General features: G+C 55.9%; 1 protein-coding gene across 2 annotated transcripts in view; it reads right to left on the bottom strand.

Moving 5' to 3' along the window:
• GFRA2 (GDNF family receptor alpha 2) overlaps nt 1–16004 on the bottom strand; it is an 82648-nt gene that overhangs the window by 57833 nt on the left and 8811 nt on the right. The window contains exon 3 of one of the 2 annotated variants that reach the window (XM_010955016.3): nt 12777–12860. The exons of the other annotated variant lie outside the window; for it this stretch is intronic. Within the exon in view, the coding sequence (XP_010953318.1) occupies nt 12777–12860 (84 nt within the window). The remainder of the gene's footprint in view (nt 1–12776; nt 12861–16004) is intronic. 2 annotated transcript variants of the gene reach the window in all.

The raw sequence follows: 16004 nt of genomic DNA, 5'->3' as shown, positions 1-16004 counted from the left end.
TAAAGTGGACACCAGGCACAGGCTGTCACAGTAGCAGGTAGAAGATGGTGGCAGCTTGGAAAGAGTGTAAAAATGTCAAAAGAAAGAAAATGAGCCCATTCCGCATATAATTTAGAGATAAAGCCAACAGGGTGGGTTGGATGCTGAATGGGAAGGAAGAGAGAAATCAAAGAAAACTCCTAGGTTTCTGGCCTGAGCATCAGGTGGATGGTGGAATCCTTTTGCAAAACAGGAATTCCTTGTAAGGAAGAAGGAGGGGCAGAAAGGAATGTTTCCAACTGAAGTTTGAGAAGCCGATGAAATGGCCACGTGGGGACGCTGAAACGCAGGAGGATGAAGGAGCCTGGAGCTCAGGACACAGATCTGAGCTAGAGATAAAATTGAGCATCACTGACATTGGAGGCTATTTAAAGCCACATAACGACATGAGGTGGCCGAGGCTGAAGGCAAAAATAAAGAAGAGGAAAGGGGTCGGGACAGAGCTCCACGTGCCATCATTTGGAGGGGACACTGGGAAGGAGTGGACCACGAGGTGGTGGACAATCAGAAGATGCTGGTAATGAGATGGAAGCCAAGACGACAGTTTCAAAAAGGGGGACAGTCAACTGAGTCCAGATAAGCAGGGGCACAAGGGGGAGCAGAGAGGCACTCAACCAGGAGAGGTGGGCTAAATAAACTCCAACCAGGGCTGGATGGAAGGCAGGAAGGGTGGGGAGGAAAAGCAAGGGGTGGGGAGAAGAGACTCCCCGCCTTCCCTGTGGGGTTGCAGCCACCCCCACCATTGCCTCCACATCTCTTGTCCTCCAAGGCCACCCATGCCCAACTCTCTCTCAAGATTCATTAACTTTTTTTTTTTAACAGAGGTACCGAGGATGTGCACTCTACCACTGAGCTGTACTCACCCAAGATTCATTAACTTTTACATCAGTCATGGGCTGAGCACCCACTATGTGTGGAACGCTGCTGGAGAAATGAACACAAGTGACAGAACTCCTGCCCTCCTGGGGCTTACGTTCCGATGCGAACGAGAGACTTTAATCAAGTAACAAATGGAAACTGTCCCCATGGGCTTCATGAGCATCCCTGGCTGTCCTGCTTGGGGGCTGCGCTGGTGATTAAGAGCCGGGACTCCCAGCAGTGTCTTGGGAGGTGGAGGACCTGGCTGGGCCACCAACCAGCAGAATAAGTATACACAGGTTATGCAACCTCTTTCAGCCTCATTTTACTCCTCTGCAAAATAAGGATACAACACCCGCCCTGTCTACACACAGGGCCACACTAAAGATTACACAGGATCATGTGGAAGCAAACATCACAAGCAGTTTCTAGCCCACAGCAGTACACAATGAAAGCTTGTTTAAGATTCTGTTTCCTGCTGTAGGTGGGAACGTAACTTGGTGCAGCCACTGTGGAAAACAGTATGGAGGTTTCTCAAAAAACTAAAATTAGAACTACCATATGACCCAGCAATCCCACTCCTGGGTATATATCCAGAAAAAAAGCCAAAAACACTCATTAGAAAAGATACATGCACCCCAATGTTCACAGCAGCATCATTTACAATTATCAACATATGGAAACAACCCAAGTGTCCATCAACAGATGACTGGACAAAGAAGACGTAGTGTACACAGTGGAATGATACCCAGCCGTGGAGAGCGACGGAAGTTTGCCATTTGCAGTGACCTGGATGGATTTTGAGGGCATTCTGCTAAGTGAAATAAGTCAGACAGAGAAAGACAAACACAGTATGATATCACTTATATGTGGAATCTAAAAAAATGTAACAAACTGGTGAATCTAACAAAAAAGATGCAGACTCAGATACAGAGAACAAACTAGTGGTTACCAGTGGGGGGAGGGCAAAATAGGGGTGGGGGAGTCGGAAATACAAACTATGGGCTGTAAGATGGGCTCAAGGATGTATTGTACAATGTGGAAGAATATAGCCAATATTTTGAAATAATTGCAAATGTAAAGTAACCTTGAAAAATTGTATTAAATTTTTTTTAAATGTGTTCCCTGATAATGACACCATAATAAAGGTGTTTTAAAAAAATGTGCTCCCTGGCTGGAAAGACCCTCCACTCCATCTCTCCGTGTTCACAGGGCCCTGCTAGAAAGTGACTGTCCCATGTGCCTCTCGCTCCAGCCTCACACACCACACACCAAAGACAAAAGGGTCCCCAGCCTTCCCATCGGTGAGCAGAACTTCAGAGCTCCCTCTGCTTATTCAAGAAGCCTAAGAGAGCAGGATGACAGGGACCTTTCTCACCTCTGGGCCCCCACACCCCTGGGAGTGCCAGCCAGGGGCTCCACGCCATCCAGCATGAGAGTGGTGGCTCAGCTTCCCCGAGAAATGACCGGCCAGCCCCAGCACGCCCGCCTGCCAGTCCTCTGCCATCACTGGAGGCCCAGGGATCCAGCGGGACCCCAGCCTTCACCCCTTACAGCTCCGTGTGGCCAGGGTGCCCAGCCTCCCCCAACCCACCCCAGCCTTAGCCCCGGCTCCCTAGCATCCTCCATTCTCTCTCCCCTCACCTCCAGCCCCACACAGTCCACAGCCACCCCAGCACTCTCCAGGGCATCTGCATTTTTGGAAGTAGGTCAACCCACCAAAAGTCAATTTGATGAATGGCAAAGTCACTGCAAATCAATTCGAAGAAAATCAATTGCTTTTGAATATCGTTCTACATTTTGACAAATTTTAACCACTGTCAGAATTCTTTCTCCAATTCTTCAAAAGGCACATTAGTCTTAATTTTCTGTTTCTAGCAATTAAAAATTAAAATTTCATTATTTCATATTTAAATGAAACTTTTTCAGCCCCTTTTGAGGGCTCTGTGTCCTTTTAAATGTAGTTTGGGTGCACTTTTCTAAAATATTTAGAATTTTTACCCTTCTCACACCAATTCCCACAGTGGCCTGTCAGCTTTAATTTTGTATTCATAACAGTTAAAAACCAAAATCGAGGCACTTCCTATTGATGTGGTTCACCTAAATCCTCGGTCAGCTTTTTTTCACTTGTGATGAATGGACGTGGGAAGACCGGAAGCACCAATCATAAGCTAACTCTTTTTTTACTGATTATGAAATATACCTTTCTCGCCATCAGAAGTCTACATCAACTCCCGACCCTTAGATTCCAAAAAACTGAACAGATCTTAAAATCCAGCTATGAAGACCATTTGCAAAAATCTTCAGAAGCCACGAAAACCATTCAAATGTGAATTTCTAAAAGCTTTAAAAATAATGGAAAGAAACAAGTTCTGGCAGATCAATAAATCTGGTAAAATCAGTGACTTGGTCATTTAGGCAAACTGATTTTGAAAGAAGCGACCACTGGGCGGCTGTGGGCAGCTGAGCTCCTGGCCCAGACGTGGTGGGAGTCTCGCTCCCTCCTCACAGTCATTTCGGGACCATTTCTCCTCCGAGGAGATTCCGGACACCAGTCCACCGCCCTACTGCTCCTTGGCACTGTCATCTACGGACCCCAGTTCCCCACTGCCCTTTCTCAGGAATCATCGCACACCGGCTGACTGTCGGCTCCACCTCCCCGCACCCCCCGGGCACCCTGCCCGGTGGCTCCTGCTCCACACTCAGCCTTCCAGCCTGGGGAGGGCTCCTCCCACCCTGACTTGGTTCCCGCTTCCTCACTGGCGCTGGTCTCAGCCTCCTTTGCTAGCTCGTCCTGCTCTGCGTGGAGAGCCCCAGCCTCCCTCTCTGTCTAGGTGACCTCGTGGTTCCACAGCTTTAAACACCATCTCTATGCTCAAGACCTTCCATCTCTACATCAACTCTGACCCCTCCCAGAACTCCAGGCTTCCATCCAACTGCCTACGTGGCATTTCCAGGTGGAGCTCTAACAAGCATCTCAGCCCTCACGTGGTTCAAAGAGAACTCTGGATTTCTACTCCTTGCCCACAACCTGCTCCTTCCCTTGTCTTCTCCATCCTGGTACATGGTGGTACCCTGGTTGTTCAAATCTAAATTAGCAGAGTCGTCCTTACCTCCAGCCCCGCCTCCCCTCAGCTCGGCCCACAGCAGCTCCTGGCTCCACGCGTCCTCTCCATCTCTCCTGCCGGCTCAGCACCTGGGCGGCTGCGACGGGTCTTTACCGCTCTCCCTGCCCCAGACCCACTCTCCCTCTGCACGAGTCATCTTTCCAAAAGCATAAATCATGCTGTGCCGCGCTGGTATCTAAAATCCTCAAAGGTTTCTCGTTACTCTTAAAATGAAATCCAGACTCTTAACTGGCCTGCAGCACCTTCGGGATCCGGCCCCTGCCTGCCTCCGTGGCCACCTCCCAAACCATCGCCCCACCTCGTCACCATCCCACCCCTAAGTCCCACCCTCCACCACGGGGTCCCCACCTGGGGGCCTCTCCCCTCCTGTTCCCTCTGCCATTCCCAGACCTTCCCACGCTGGATCCTTCCCGGGAGCCAGACTTTGGCATCCCTCATCCCGAGTGGCCACCAGGCACCTCTGTCCGTCATCCTGTTTTCGCCCTTGCTTAGCATTCATCACCATCTTCCTTTCTGTTTTTGATAATCTGTTTGTTGCTCCTTTGGTTTTTCTCTGTCTAAGGCTAATCGAACATAAGCTCTGTAAGAGCGGCAGAGCCCTCTGTCTTGTTCGCCCGGGTCAGGGCATGACACGCCAGGGATGCTCCGTGAGCCCGCGGGATGGACTCGCACACACACCACGTCTGCAGGGACGGCACCTATGCGGCCAGAGTCCCAGGACATAACCTCCAGACAGTAGGAAGCCCCAGAACACAAACATGAAGGTCCAGTGCTCTGATCTGTGTTGATCAGGAGGAGAAACTTCCATCTTCTAAAGCCCCCCTACACATTCCCCCCAACCACTGTTCCCAGGGCTTCCCTGCGAAGTAAGAAAGGGGCTGAGGACATGCTTGCTCCCGGAGGGAAGGGCCACCTCTCCCCTCTGCTTTCCTACCCGGGTCTTCTCCATGCCTGCCTCCCCTGCGTCCCCTCCACGTGCAGAAGGAGGCCACTGCCAAAACCCACAAACACACAGCACCCGACACACACTCGCCCCCTCCACACATACACACACCTCTCACACATACACACCACTGCACACACACCCCACCCCACACACACACACCACACACACACACTCCACAAACACACACTCCACCACACACACACACATTCACCACTCCGTACACAAATACATCATCCCACACACACCACATCCCACACACACAACACCCACACACACCACTCCATACACACCACACACACCACCGCACTCACACACCACACACACACCACCTCATACCAACACACACACCACACACAACCTCACACACGCGCACCACCCGTGCACGTACCACACACTACACACTTGCACACACTGGACCCCAATCAGACGTGTTCCTCTGTCTACATGTGCACGGGGTTAAAAGGCGGTTGGGAGGAGCACTCCCAGGGCGGTTACTCAGACCCCGCCTTGCAGCTGGATAGAGGAAGCAAGCAGGGCTCCCGGCTGAGCCGGGGGAGCCGGCCTGGGGGGGACAGAACCCCGCAGAGCCATCTCAGGAGCCACGGAAGAGCCCAGAGCCGCCCCAGCCCCGCTGCTGGCCGAGTCTGCCTGCCTCACAGGGCCAAGGGGAGGCCAGCAGGTGGCCCCGGAAGATGCGACTGGAAGGGGACCAGGAAGTACCTCCCCAGCTCCCCCCGGGCAGAGACCTCACCCCAACCACGGCACCTGAAATTCTACCACTAAAATGCCTCTCTCTGGGGTTAAATTTTGTTCTCTCCTGTTCTTTTTTTTCCATCGCAATTTCTTCCTTGGACACAAAGGCAAGCAAACATGAAGTCACCAGCACGCTCACACCTCTGTGAGCAAATCCTTCTGCCCACGGGCAGGAGCCTGGGGTCACCGCACTGACGGAGAGGAGAGGGGACTGCATGCGGAGCTCCCCCCGTGGGGAAGGTGGCCTCCTCCCGTGGTCCCCTGGCGCACCCACCTCACACTCCCTCCCCCCCACCCCCCTCCTAGGCCCTCAGACAAATTCTTCCTGAAGGGGGAGGTGTAAAAGGTGACAGGGCTGCCGCTAAGGCCCAATTTTCGTTGACACTCAGACTCTCTGACAGCTGTTAGAAGAAGAATGTGATTTTGAAATTTAAATAACACGCTTCTGCATTCGGCTCAGGGAGACAACCTGAGGATAAGCAGTTTATCGCCTGAGCCACCATGTGGGGGGGGGCAGGGGGGCAGGGAGGCAGGCTGCCTGTTCCTCGCGCTCCTTCCCTGCCCTCCCTGCTCAAACCCCCACCACCTCCTCATGGGGCTGCCTCAGCACGGGACCTCCCACAGGCACCAGCCCACCTTCTGCTCAGCGATCCCGGGGAGGAGGGGCTGGTGCGCAAAGGCTCGGCGCCCCCTCAGTGGTGCCAGGGCAAGGAGGGGGCCTCCCTGGGCCGCCAGCGGAGTTAAGCCAAGACCAGCCCTCCTCCCGCCCCTACAACAGCCACCGAGGCGACCTTCACCAGGGACTGACTCGGGAGCCCCGGGCTAAGGCTCTCCCCTACCCCAGGGCAGCTCAGCCCCTTCCCGGGGACCCGGGCCCCCTTGCCAGGCAGTCACGCCGAGCGAGCTCTGTTCCAGAGAATCGCTGGGCAGGAGTCCCCAAGGGCCTCCAGTCACTGTCCTCCAAGCCCACGAGACCCAGAAGGTGTGTGGTTCCTTCTGAGCCTGGCCTCCGGGCACGGTACTGCCAGGAGTGTCATTCCCAGATCCTGCTGTCTCCTCTTCCAAGACCCTCCTGATTTCCCCCCAGCACCGCCAACTGCAGCCTCCCTCCAGCTCTCGGGGTGACACTACCGCCATCAGTAAACCACCTACTGGGTGCCTAAGTGGCGTCTGCCTGCCCCGCTGGCTAGTGAGGAAGTGGTCTGATTCCTTTCAAAGCAGTGTCTTAGGGAGTGTCTGGAACACACTGAAGACTCCAGGTTTCCTCTGAGATCCAGCCCCAGCCCCACCTCTTCCATGAAGCCATCACGGGCACCCCGCCCTTCTCAAAACCTCCAGCACAGCTGGCACGCAGCCCATGCGGGGCACCTCAGGCTTGCCTGGACCACTGGATCCTTCCTGGTGCAGGTCTCAGAGCTCACACTAAACCACTGGCTCCTGCCAGCCCCTGACCGCGTCACCCGTGGCCACCATCTAGGGAGCTTCTGGGCTCCGGTGCCCAGTGGGAGCCGGGCAAGCGTCATTGCCCATCCTTGCAGGCTCCATTTTACAGATGAGAAAATGAAGTTCAGAGGGGTCCAGTGACCCACCCTGTGGACCACCAGCCAGTAGGGCCAGGCCAAGATTCCAACTAGGACTAGCAGGCCTCCAAGCCCACCTCCGCCCTCTATTCCAGGACCCTCTGTGGGCACGCATCAGGGGCGCAGTACAGAGCTGGGCACCCGGGGAACACGGAGCGGCGTGGGTGCAGGGACACAGACACACACCCACAATCACACGTGCGTGCCCAGCACACGAGTGTGAGCTCTGTAATAAGAACCAAGTGCGAGGACATGAAGCAGAAGGGTGGTATCTCTCAGGCGCCATCAGTAAGGCTTCTTGGCATGGGTAGGTTCCCTCCTCTCCTAAGCCCCCACTGGAGCTCCAACCAGAACTTTCCCCAGGCCTCTCCTGGCTCCATCCAAGCAAGATGACCCACCCCCAAGGCTTGCTCGCCAGCCAACTGAGGATCTCACCACTCATCGTTTCTTCCCCCAACCCACAAAGGTCCCAAGCCCAGGCCTCCTGCCAGCCTCCCTGTGTCCCCTTAGCTGCAGCTAAGGCCACAGCAGCTCAGCAGGAGGGACACACTGACCCTGAAAATCACTCAGTCACCTCCCACTCCAGGCCCCGCCCAACACTATCGGGGGCAGGAAGCAGCCTGACATCACCAAAAGCCATGCACCCATCTCCCAGACACAAGCTCCAGGCCAGCCCGGCCCCAGCCGGCCAGCAGCCCTTGGAGAAGCCACTCCACAGTCAGTTCTAAGTAGCTACATATTTTAGTGCGATACGCCAGACACTGGACCAGCATCTCCCTGCAGATCCTCATTTAGTCCTCACAAACACTCGAGCAGGTAGGTGTTGCTATCAGCCCCGTGTTTGTGCAAGAGGAAACTGGGACTTAGAGGTGAGGCACCTGCCTGAGGGACACACTGGGCAGCGGAAGAAGCAGGACTGCATGCCAGTCTAGTCTGTCCCTTCTCTTGGGGCTTCAGTTCCACTGCTGTCAGGTGAGAAGTGGGCTTAGATGATCTCTGAGTTCCCTTCTAGCTATAGAAGACAAGACGTGTTTGCATAACGAGGCTCCGTGCCCAGGCATCCGGCAAGGCTGATATCAGATGCTGGAGGTCTCGGGGGCCCCTGGCCTCCCCAGGAACACAGAGGACGCACTCACTTGACAGCCCAGCAGAGGCCATCTGCCTGCTGCTTCTCTCCCTGAGGTAGAGCCCAGCGGCTTCCAAGGGAAACCACTGCCCTTCATCCTCACTTTGATGGCCTCACCCCAGGTGGATGGGGCACTTCCCTTCGTTCACTATCCGCCTCACCCCTCTGCAACCTCTTTCTGCCAGAACCATCTCTTCTCTCTCCGAGAAGCCTTCTCTCTTCTCTCCACCTTGTTCCATCCTCTCCTGCCTCCCCAGCTGGGACCAGCTGGGATTCAGGACTCATGGGGTCACAGGTGCGTGAGGGCGGAGGAACTCTCAACTTCAGCTCCTCCACCACGGCAAGCCCCCAGGAGGCCTCCCACCTCTACTGAGCACCCTCAGCAGAGAGGACGGCTGTCACTGCCTGTGCCCACCTTCACGGAGTCCTCTGGACCGCCCCTATTACCAGGCATCACATTCTCATTTTACAAACACGGACACTACAGCTCAAAAAAGCCCAGCAAGGCCCACGATCACACTGCCCTAAGCGGTTGAGCCAGGATTCAAAACCCAGCACTGTCTGGCTCCAAGCCCGCACTCTTCCTGGGCACGTAGCTGCCTCCAGAAACACTCATTTCATGGTTCCCGGGGAAGTTTGAATCCATAGAAACAGGACAAACCTCACTTCTTCTCCGTGAAATCTCCCTTCCCATCTAGAAGGCCCCAGGCAGGGCACCCGGATGCCTCCAGCAACATTGTCCCCATGGTTCAGGGCAGAGAGACTGCTCCCCTCCTGGCCTTGGACTCAGGACTAACTGGACACCAGGACCCCCAGACCCAGTCACCAAGCCCAGTGCCCGTCTCTGACGCGGGCAGAGGGCAGGGGAGGACACGCCCTTCCCCCAGGGCCTCGGCGTCAGAGAGTGTTGAGGGGTCCCAGCAGCCCTCTTGGCTAACAGAATCCCAGCTAGACTTTCCAAGAACCCCCACAGAGAGAGCGGGCAGAGGTGAAGAACACACACACGTTCCAGGACAGTAACAACCGAGCCCCCAAGACACAAGAGCACCCTTCTCTGAGTCCCTGGGCCCCACTGGGGCCGTGCGGCCTAAGGGAGCTTCCGCACAGAGACGGTGCTGGGGACAGAGCAGCACACAGCCAAATGTAAGTGTGTGCAGGTGGGGAGGGGCTCCATATACTCCTGCCAGGCGGCGGCCTGCCCATCCTTAAGAATCAGTGCAGGACCTTGGGTCATCGAGGCTGGGCCTTCCGAGCCACTGAGCCACAGTGGGGTGACAGGTGCACCTCTCAGGCCACCGGGCAGCCAGGCGGAGGCCTGGGACCACCTTAAGGTTCAAGCTGCCCTAGTCCCCCTGGTGCCAACAACACGGCCACCATCCATGAGCCTGGAGGGAGAAAAGGCTGCTCCAAGCTCACACCTTCCTTCTTCAGGGAAAAAAAGTAAGTTCTGGAGCAGGGAAATGGCCCGCCCAAGCCCATCAACTGATCCATGCAGAGAATGCGCTGGAATGGGGCTCCCAGCTCCCCATCCGGCATTCTCTCTGCTATATGCTCCCCCCCAACCATGGCCCGCTCACTTGGTTTCTTGGTGGCCGGACCACCAGCTATGTGGCCACATTTCCCCAGAAAGAGCCACCCACACACCAACCCCAGGGCTGCTGTGGGTGGAGCAGGGTTCACAGGAGCAAGGAGGGCCTTGTCCACAAGTGGGGAGCGGTCCCCAGAGCCCAGGGATCCAGGGTCAGCTGAGGCCCAGTTATGTCTGAGCAGCAGGTAAAGGAAGCCAATTCAATGAGCTGCAGATCCAGTCATTTCCTCATTTGTCCTGTCAACACCCTTGTCCCGGAGTGTCAAGTCCGTTACAGAAAGATTTTCTGCTCGGAAGACACTTGTGTCAGTCCGGGAAGCAGCAGGGCCCTTGGCTGAGGTGAGGGCCTCTGCCCTTCAACCTACAGGGAGCAACACGAAGCCTGGAGGCAAACAAAACAATGGAGGTAAACCCAATGGCCCCCACCCAGGCAGTAGCATCTGAGCTCCTGGCAGGGCAGGAAACGGGTGCCACCCATCTCCTCCATCTGCTGGGGCCCCCAGGCTCTGTCTCAGAAGGAGTGACCCAAGGTGGATTCCCATCCAAAACTAACCAGCAACTGTGAGAATCAGAAAGTGCACAAGGAGGGGCCTCAGTCAGCCCATCACCCACTCCAGCCCTGAGGGATGCGCAAGGGTCCTCAGGGAGTCAGCACAGAGCCCACAGGCAGGGCCAGGAGGGAAGCTCAGCTCTCACCCCACTGCCGAGATGATGGTGAGAGCCCCTGGCAGGGCACTCCATGCACAGACCATCTTCGAAATCTCTGTTCCACCCACCACCACTCCCGCCCACCGCCAGGGCCCGAGGTTGTATCCAGATGGTCAGCCTTTGGCCAGTGCCTCCCTTTTCATGGGGCCCAGGATGTCTCCACCAGGTACATGTGTATCAGCCCATCTCAATCCCCTGGAGCACACATTCTCAACCAGAGAGGAAGGTGTCACCCGCAAGGGAGCAAAAATGGGTTCCTGGGTCGGCCAGAAAATGTAGACATTACAATGGTTTGCAGGCCTCCAGGACTCAACCCTACCTGACAAAACTGTATCACTTGTCATTTGCTGCCATGGACTGAACTGTGTCCCCTCCCCACTCCCAAATGCCGAAGCCCTAAACCCCAACATGACTGTATTTGAAGATATGGCTTTTAGGAGGTGATTAAGGTTAAGTGAGGTCATAAGGGTGGGGCCCTAACGCAACAGGATTAGTGTCCTTATAAGAAGAGGAAGAAATTCATTTTCTTAGTCTTTCTTCCTCTCTCCCTCCCTCAATCTCTCTCCCTTTTTTCTCTCTCCTCTCTCTTCTCTATCTTCCCCTTCCAATCGCCCACTTCCTTCCCACCCCTGCCCTGTGAGGACACAGTGAGAAGGCTGCCGTCAGCAAACCAGGAAGAGAGCCCTCATCAGAAACTGAATCCTGCCAGACCCTGATCTCGGACCCCAGCCTCCAGAACTGGGAGGGCATACATTTCCGTTGTTTAAGTCTAACCAGTCCACGGTACTTGTTACAGCAGCCCAAGCAGACGGCATTTCTCTAGTTAGAGGGAATTTTTTTCTCCTTAGAGGGGCAATAATGAAAGAAAAATCTTGAGAAACACTGTCCTAGAGAATCCTTCATTTGAAAGGGCTGGGGTCTCACTGGAGAGTCTCTCCTTTCCCAGTTTAGAGTGGTGCTTCTCCACTGGCAGTGACCATGCCCCCAGGGGACACACTGGGCTGTCACAAGTGGAGGGGTGCTGCTGCCTGCATCCAGTGGGGAGAGGCCAGGGACACTGCCCAACACACTGCAGTGTACAGGACGGCTCCTGCCACAGAGAGCATTACCCCGGCCAAATGGCAATGGTGCTGCTGCTGAGAAACCCTGGTTTAGAGCAAAGGAAACTCTGGAAGGCTTCACATCCCGCCACAAAGTGCCGGGAAGCCTGAGGCCTGGGGCCCTGTACTCAGGGGTCCCATGAGCAACTTTACCCTGACCCCCTTTAAGCACCAGTGGTGACTCCAGGAAGAGCTCATCCCAGCCCCGACAGAGCTCCCAAGACTGGAAAGCGTCTCCCCTACCCCAGGGCCCGAGCAGGGGCAGGTTGCCCTGGGCCCACTGGTCACCCAAAGGCCAGAGGGAACCAGGCCAAGAAGAAAGAACCAAAAAACTCCCTGGGATCTTATGCACAGACTGCAGAGAGCAATGCTGGAGCTCAGATGGGTCTTCTCGCTCCCCGGCAAGCCCAGGGAGGACAGGCTGGGAATCGGAGGCCCCCACCTAGTGGGATGTGAGCAGCGGAGCCCTCGGGGAAGAGAGGGAACCCCGGAGCAGAATGGATGTGATATGAGGCACCGGCAACCATGGCTAACCACTCCCACGTGCCCGGTAGCACACTGAGCCCACCCTCAGACCTCAGGACCATCCCTCGAATTAGGTACCCTCCCCGTCGCACAACTGAGGAAACTGAGGCACAGAGAGGTCCAGCCCCTTGCCCAAAGCAGAAGAGCTGGAAAGAAGGACCCAGCCAGGCAGGATGGGTGACAAAATAGACGAGCGATCCCAGATTCTGGATTCAAGACCTACCCCATGGCAGGCTAATTATAGGCAATTCCCATAAATGGTTCAGGCCGCGCCCAACCTGGCTTCCTTCCTACAGATGAGGACCCCAGGCTCAGAGGTGTTCAGGGGCCGGCTGGCAAGCGGATGCCTGAGCCAAGCCCCAGGCTCCATCTGCCGCCCCGGGGGACCAGAGCAGATCTGGCGAGGCCCCAGTGAGCCCACTCACCTGAGAAGATGGAAGCAAGCCTGAAGATGTCCGAGAGGCGGGCGGTCACCGGCTCGTAGGGGGAGGCCTCGTAAAACTCCTCACCTGGAAGAGAGAAGCACGTGAGACGCAGGCTCACAGGCTTCTCGGAGGGAAAGCGCGGCACGGGGCAGGTCAGGAATGGAGTGCCGAACACTCCTCTCTGACCAGAGCAGGTCAGAACAGCCTGTATGTCTCTCTCATGACCTCCCTGCACATCCGGCCCTCTGAGGACTTCTGAATGCTTCTGGAAAGAAGGCACAAGGGAGATAGCCCATGGAAGGCCAGATACAAATCCCAGGATTTGAAGCCAAAGGGCCTCCATAAACCTTCTGTACAACATCCTCATTTCACAGGAGATGGCCCAGAGAGGTGAAGCAACCTGCCTGAGGTCGCACAGCAACTCATGTCAGAGCTTGAGCTAGACTCTGGTTTCCCGGCCCCCACACCAGCACTCCTTCCCATCACACCAGGCTGGCCCTGCCCAAGCTAAGGGGACAGGATTTCCTTTTTGTTCCTCATCATGTCACCAAAAGAATCCAGGTTAAAGGTCTGCTGAGTGGAGGCCAGACCCTCTGCTCCTGTCTGACTGGTTCCCGGCTCCTGCACTCCCTACCTGTCTTTCCCACCACCTGCTGCTTCTCAGCCCTCTCCTGGGGGCCCTGGGGTGCACCGGAGGCTCTGGAGGGCAGCGGAGGCTCAGGGAACAGAAAAGCAAGCGAGTGACAGGAGATAAATGGCACCAGGCTGCCCTGGAGACCCACCACACCTCATCGGGGCTCCCGCCCCCTCTGCCAGCGCCTCGGCAGGAAACGAAATATCCTCTCGAGACTGGATGGTGAGGAGAAATCGATGGATAATCACTCAGAATGTGTGTGTGTGAAAGGGACGGGGGAGACAGGTGATGACCCACAGCCTCACACATTGATTTCCTGTCCACCCAGGGCCCAGGGCCACAGGCAGGTAACCCCTGCGTAAAGAGGAACACACGTGGGGCAGCACCCATGGGGGCCACCGGCAGGAAGGTGCCGGCCTCGGGAAGAAGGGCCTTGGAACCTGCCTGCAAGGGACTCATTCAGCCAGGCTCCTGAGGTCACCCAGACGCTAGCCCTCAAGGCTCAGCCAGCCATCCACTGGTCCGCAGACCAGGCGTCTGTCTGCTAGAACCAGGCAGAGACCCGGAAGAGAGTACGGACCCCCAGAAAAGGGTCCGGCCCCCAGAGGACACGGAGGAGGAGCACTCCCCCTGGAGAAGTGGCCCCCGCTCTTCACTTCACCTCACAGGAGCATCCTTATGCCCGGCCACACCCCGCACAGGGGGTGCCCACTGGTCCCTGACGACTCACCTAATCCAAAGGTTATTCTTTCTTTCAGGCCTGTCTCCAATCCCACCTCCCCCCAGGACCTGCAGAGCCATCCCGGGCCTGTATGATCTCAGCATCCTCCACTCCACCCACCAGCCCTGGAGAAACTCCCCGGGGTGGGGTGACTAGCCAGGTTATCTGTTAGGGGCAAATAACACTAGAGCTTAGGAATCCATTCTGGAATAAAAACGATGTTAGATCGTGCTCCTTCCGCGCCAGCACTACGAAAGTGCTTTAGATGTACTAACTATGTAATCCTCTTAATTTCTCTAGAGGGTAGGCACTATTATTCTCCGTATTTTACTGATAAGGAACTGGGGCACAGAGACATTAAGTCACTTGCCTGAAGTCACACAGCTGGTAAGTGGCCGAGCCAGATTTCAAATCCAAGCAATTGGCTCCAGAGTCCATTAAACATTAAAAATACTGTCCCCCGAAATAAAAAGTGTTATTTTAAAACCAAATTGCTCTTACACAAGCACCATTGCTGCTTAACTTCTCATATGTCAGTCTCCGGCCGGCTGGACTGCACCCCAGAGCAGAGCCTGTCTCTGTCCGTCTCTCCTGCATCTGGCATGGCCCTGAGCCTGGGCACGGATGGGCTAGCATGATTGACTGGGGCAGGAGGTGGGTCTCTGGGGAAAAGAGCCTCTTCCACGACTGGTTGGGAGGGGCCCATCTTATTTAAGTCAACTCCTGTCGCCTGCCCTGGCAGCGGAATTCACTAGGGGGAGATCTGAGACCTGCCCAGCCGCCAGGCTGAAGACAAACATAGGATGTCAGATTCCGGGGCCATGACCTGGGAGATGACTCGTGGGAGAGGTTTTTGCTCTTCCCGTCTGCAGGCCCAGGGAGACCCTGAACGTCAGTGTCACCTTTGCAGACGGCAAGAAGCCTGGTCTCAAGTTCCCCGTGCAGCCAACGGTGACAGCCTCACTGCGTAAATACTGATGGTTATAGAGGCAGTGATGGCAGAAGGGAAGACAGGCCCAAGGCCACAGCTCTCCCCCAGGGCAGCGGGAAGGGGCCTGGATAAGGAGTCGGGGCCCTGGCCCCACCACCAGCTTGCTTGCAGGAAGACCTCGACCTACCTCCTTGCACCTCAGCTTTCCCACCAGAACAGGGGTGGGACCTGACGACCTCCAGGTGCTTTGCAGTTGGCATTGTCTAGGAGCTCAGTAGGGGCCACACTCCCGCCACGGCCAGCTCTGCCCACGTGCTGGGGTCCTCAGCCTGCACCGCTGAGCTCAGCCTCAGGGACAGGGAGAAGCCAGGCCCAAGTCTCTGGGGAATGGCACTCACCAGCAGGGACCCAAGTGAAGCCAGAATCAAAGTGCAAACCCACGTGGGTTCTCTTCTCCGCGATCCCCCCACCTCCAGCTCAAACCAGGTTACAAAGCGTCTTAAAGAAAAAGGAGGCAAAGCCTGCAGCCTCCCCGGGAGGCCACTCGCCCCACACCAGGAACAGTTCCCGCCCAGGGAGATCCCATCCCTCAGACGAACACCACCTGCTATTAAAAGGCCCTGGTCAGCCCTGCACAGAGACCACCTTTGGCTCCAAGATCCAGTGGGAGAGGGGGGGCAGTGCCATCTGCAAGGGGAGGGAGTTCTGAGGAAGGAGAAAGGCAGGAGTCAGTCCTTCCAGAGTGGGACCGGGGGCAGAGTCTCCCAGGCCGCACACACCAGCACAGGGACCACGGCTTCTCCAGTGCTCTCACCCCCGGAAGCACACAGTAGGTGCTTAACAGATGTTGGGTGAGTAAATAAACTGACAAACCATCTTAAGACTTGGAACTAAGCGTCTCCAGTCAGGCCCTCCTGGGTTGAAGGGGCCCTGAATGCAGCA

Source organism: Camelus bactrianus, chromosome 31 (genome assembly GCF_048773025.1).
Source record: "Camelus bactrianus isolate YW-2024 breed Bactrian camel chromosome 31, ASM4877302v1, whole genome shotgun sequence".
In the NCBI taxonomy this organism is placed as follows: domain Eukaryota; kingdom Metazoa; phylum Chordata; class Mammalia; order Artiodactyla; family Camelidae; genus Camelus; species Camelus bactrianus.
The sequence above is the reverse complement of the archived record's forward strand: the minus strand, read 5'-3'. Positions and strand labels throughout refer to the sequence as shown.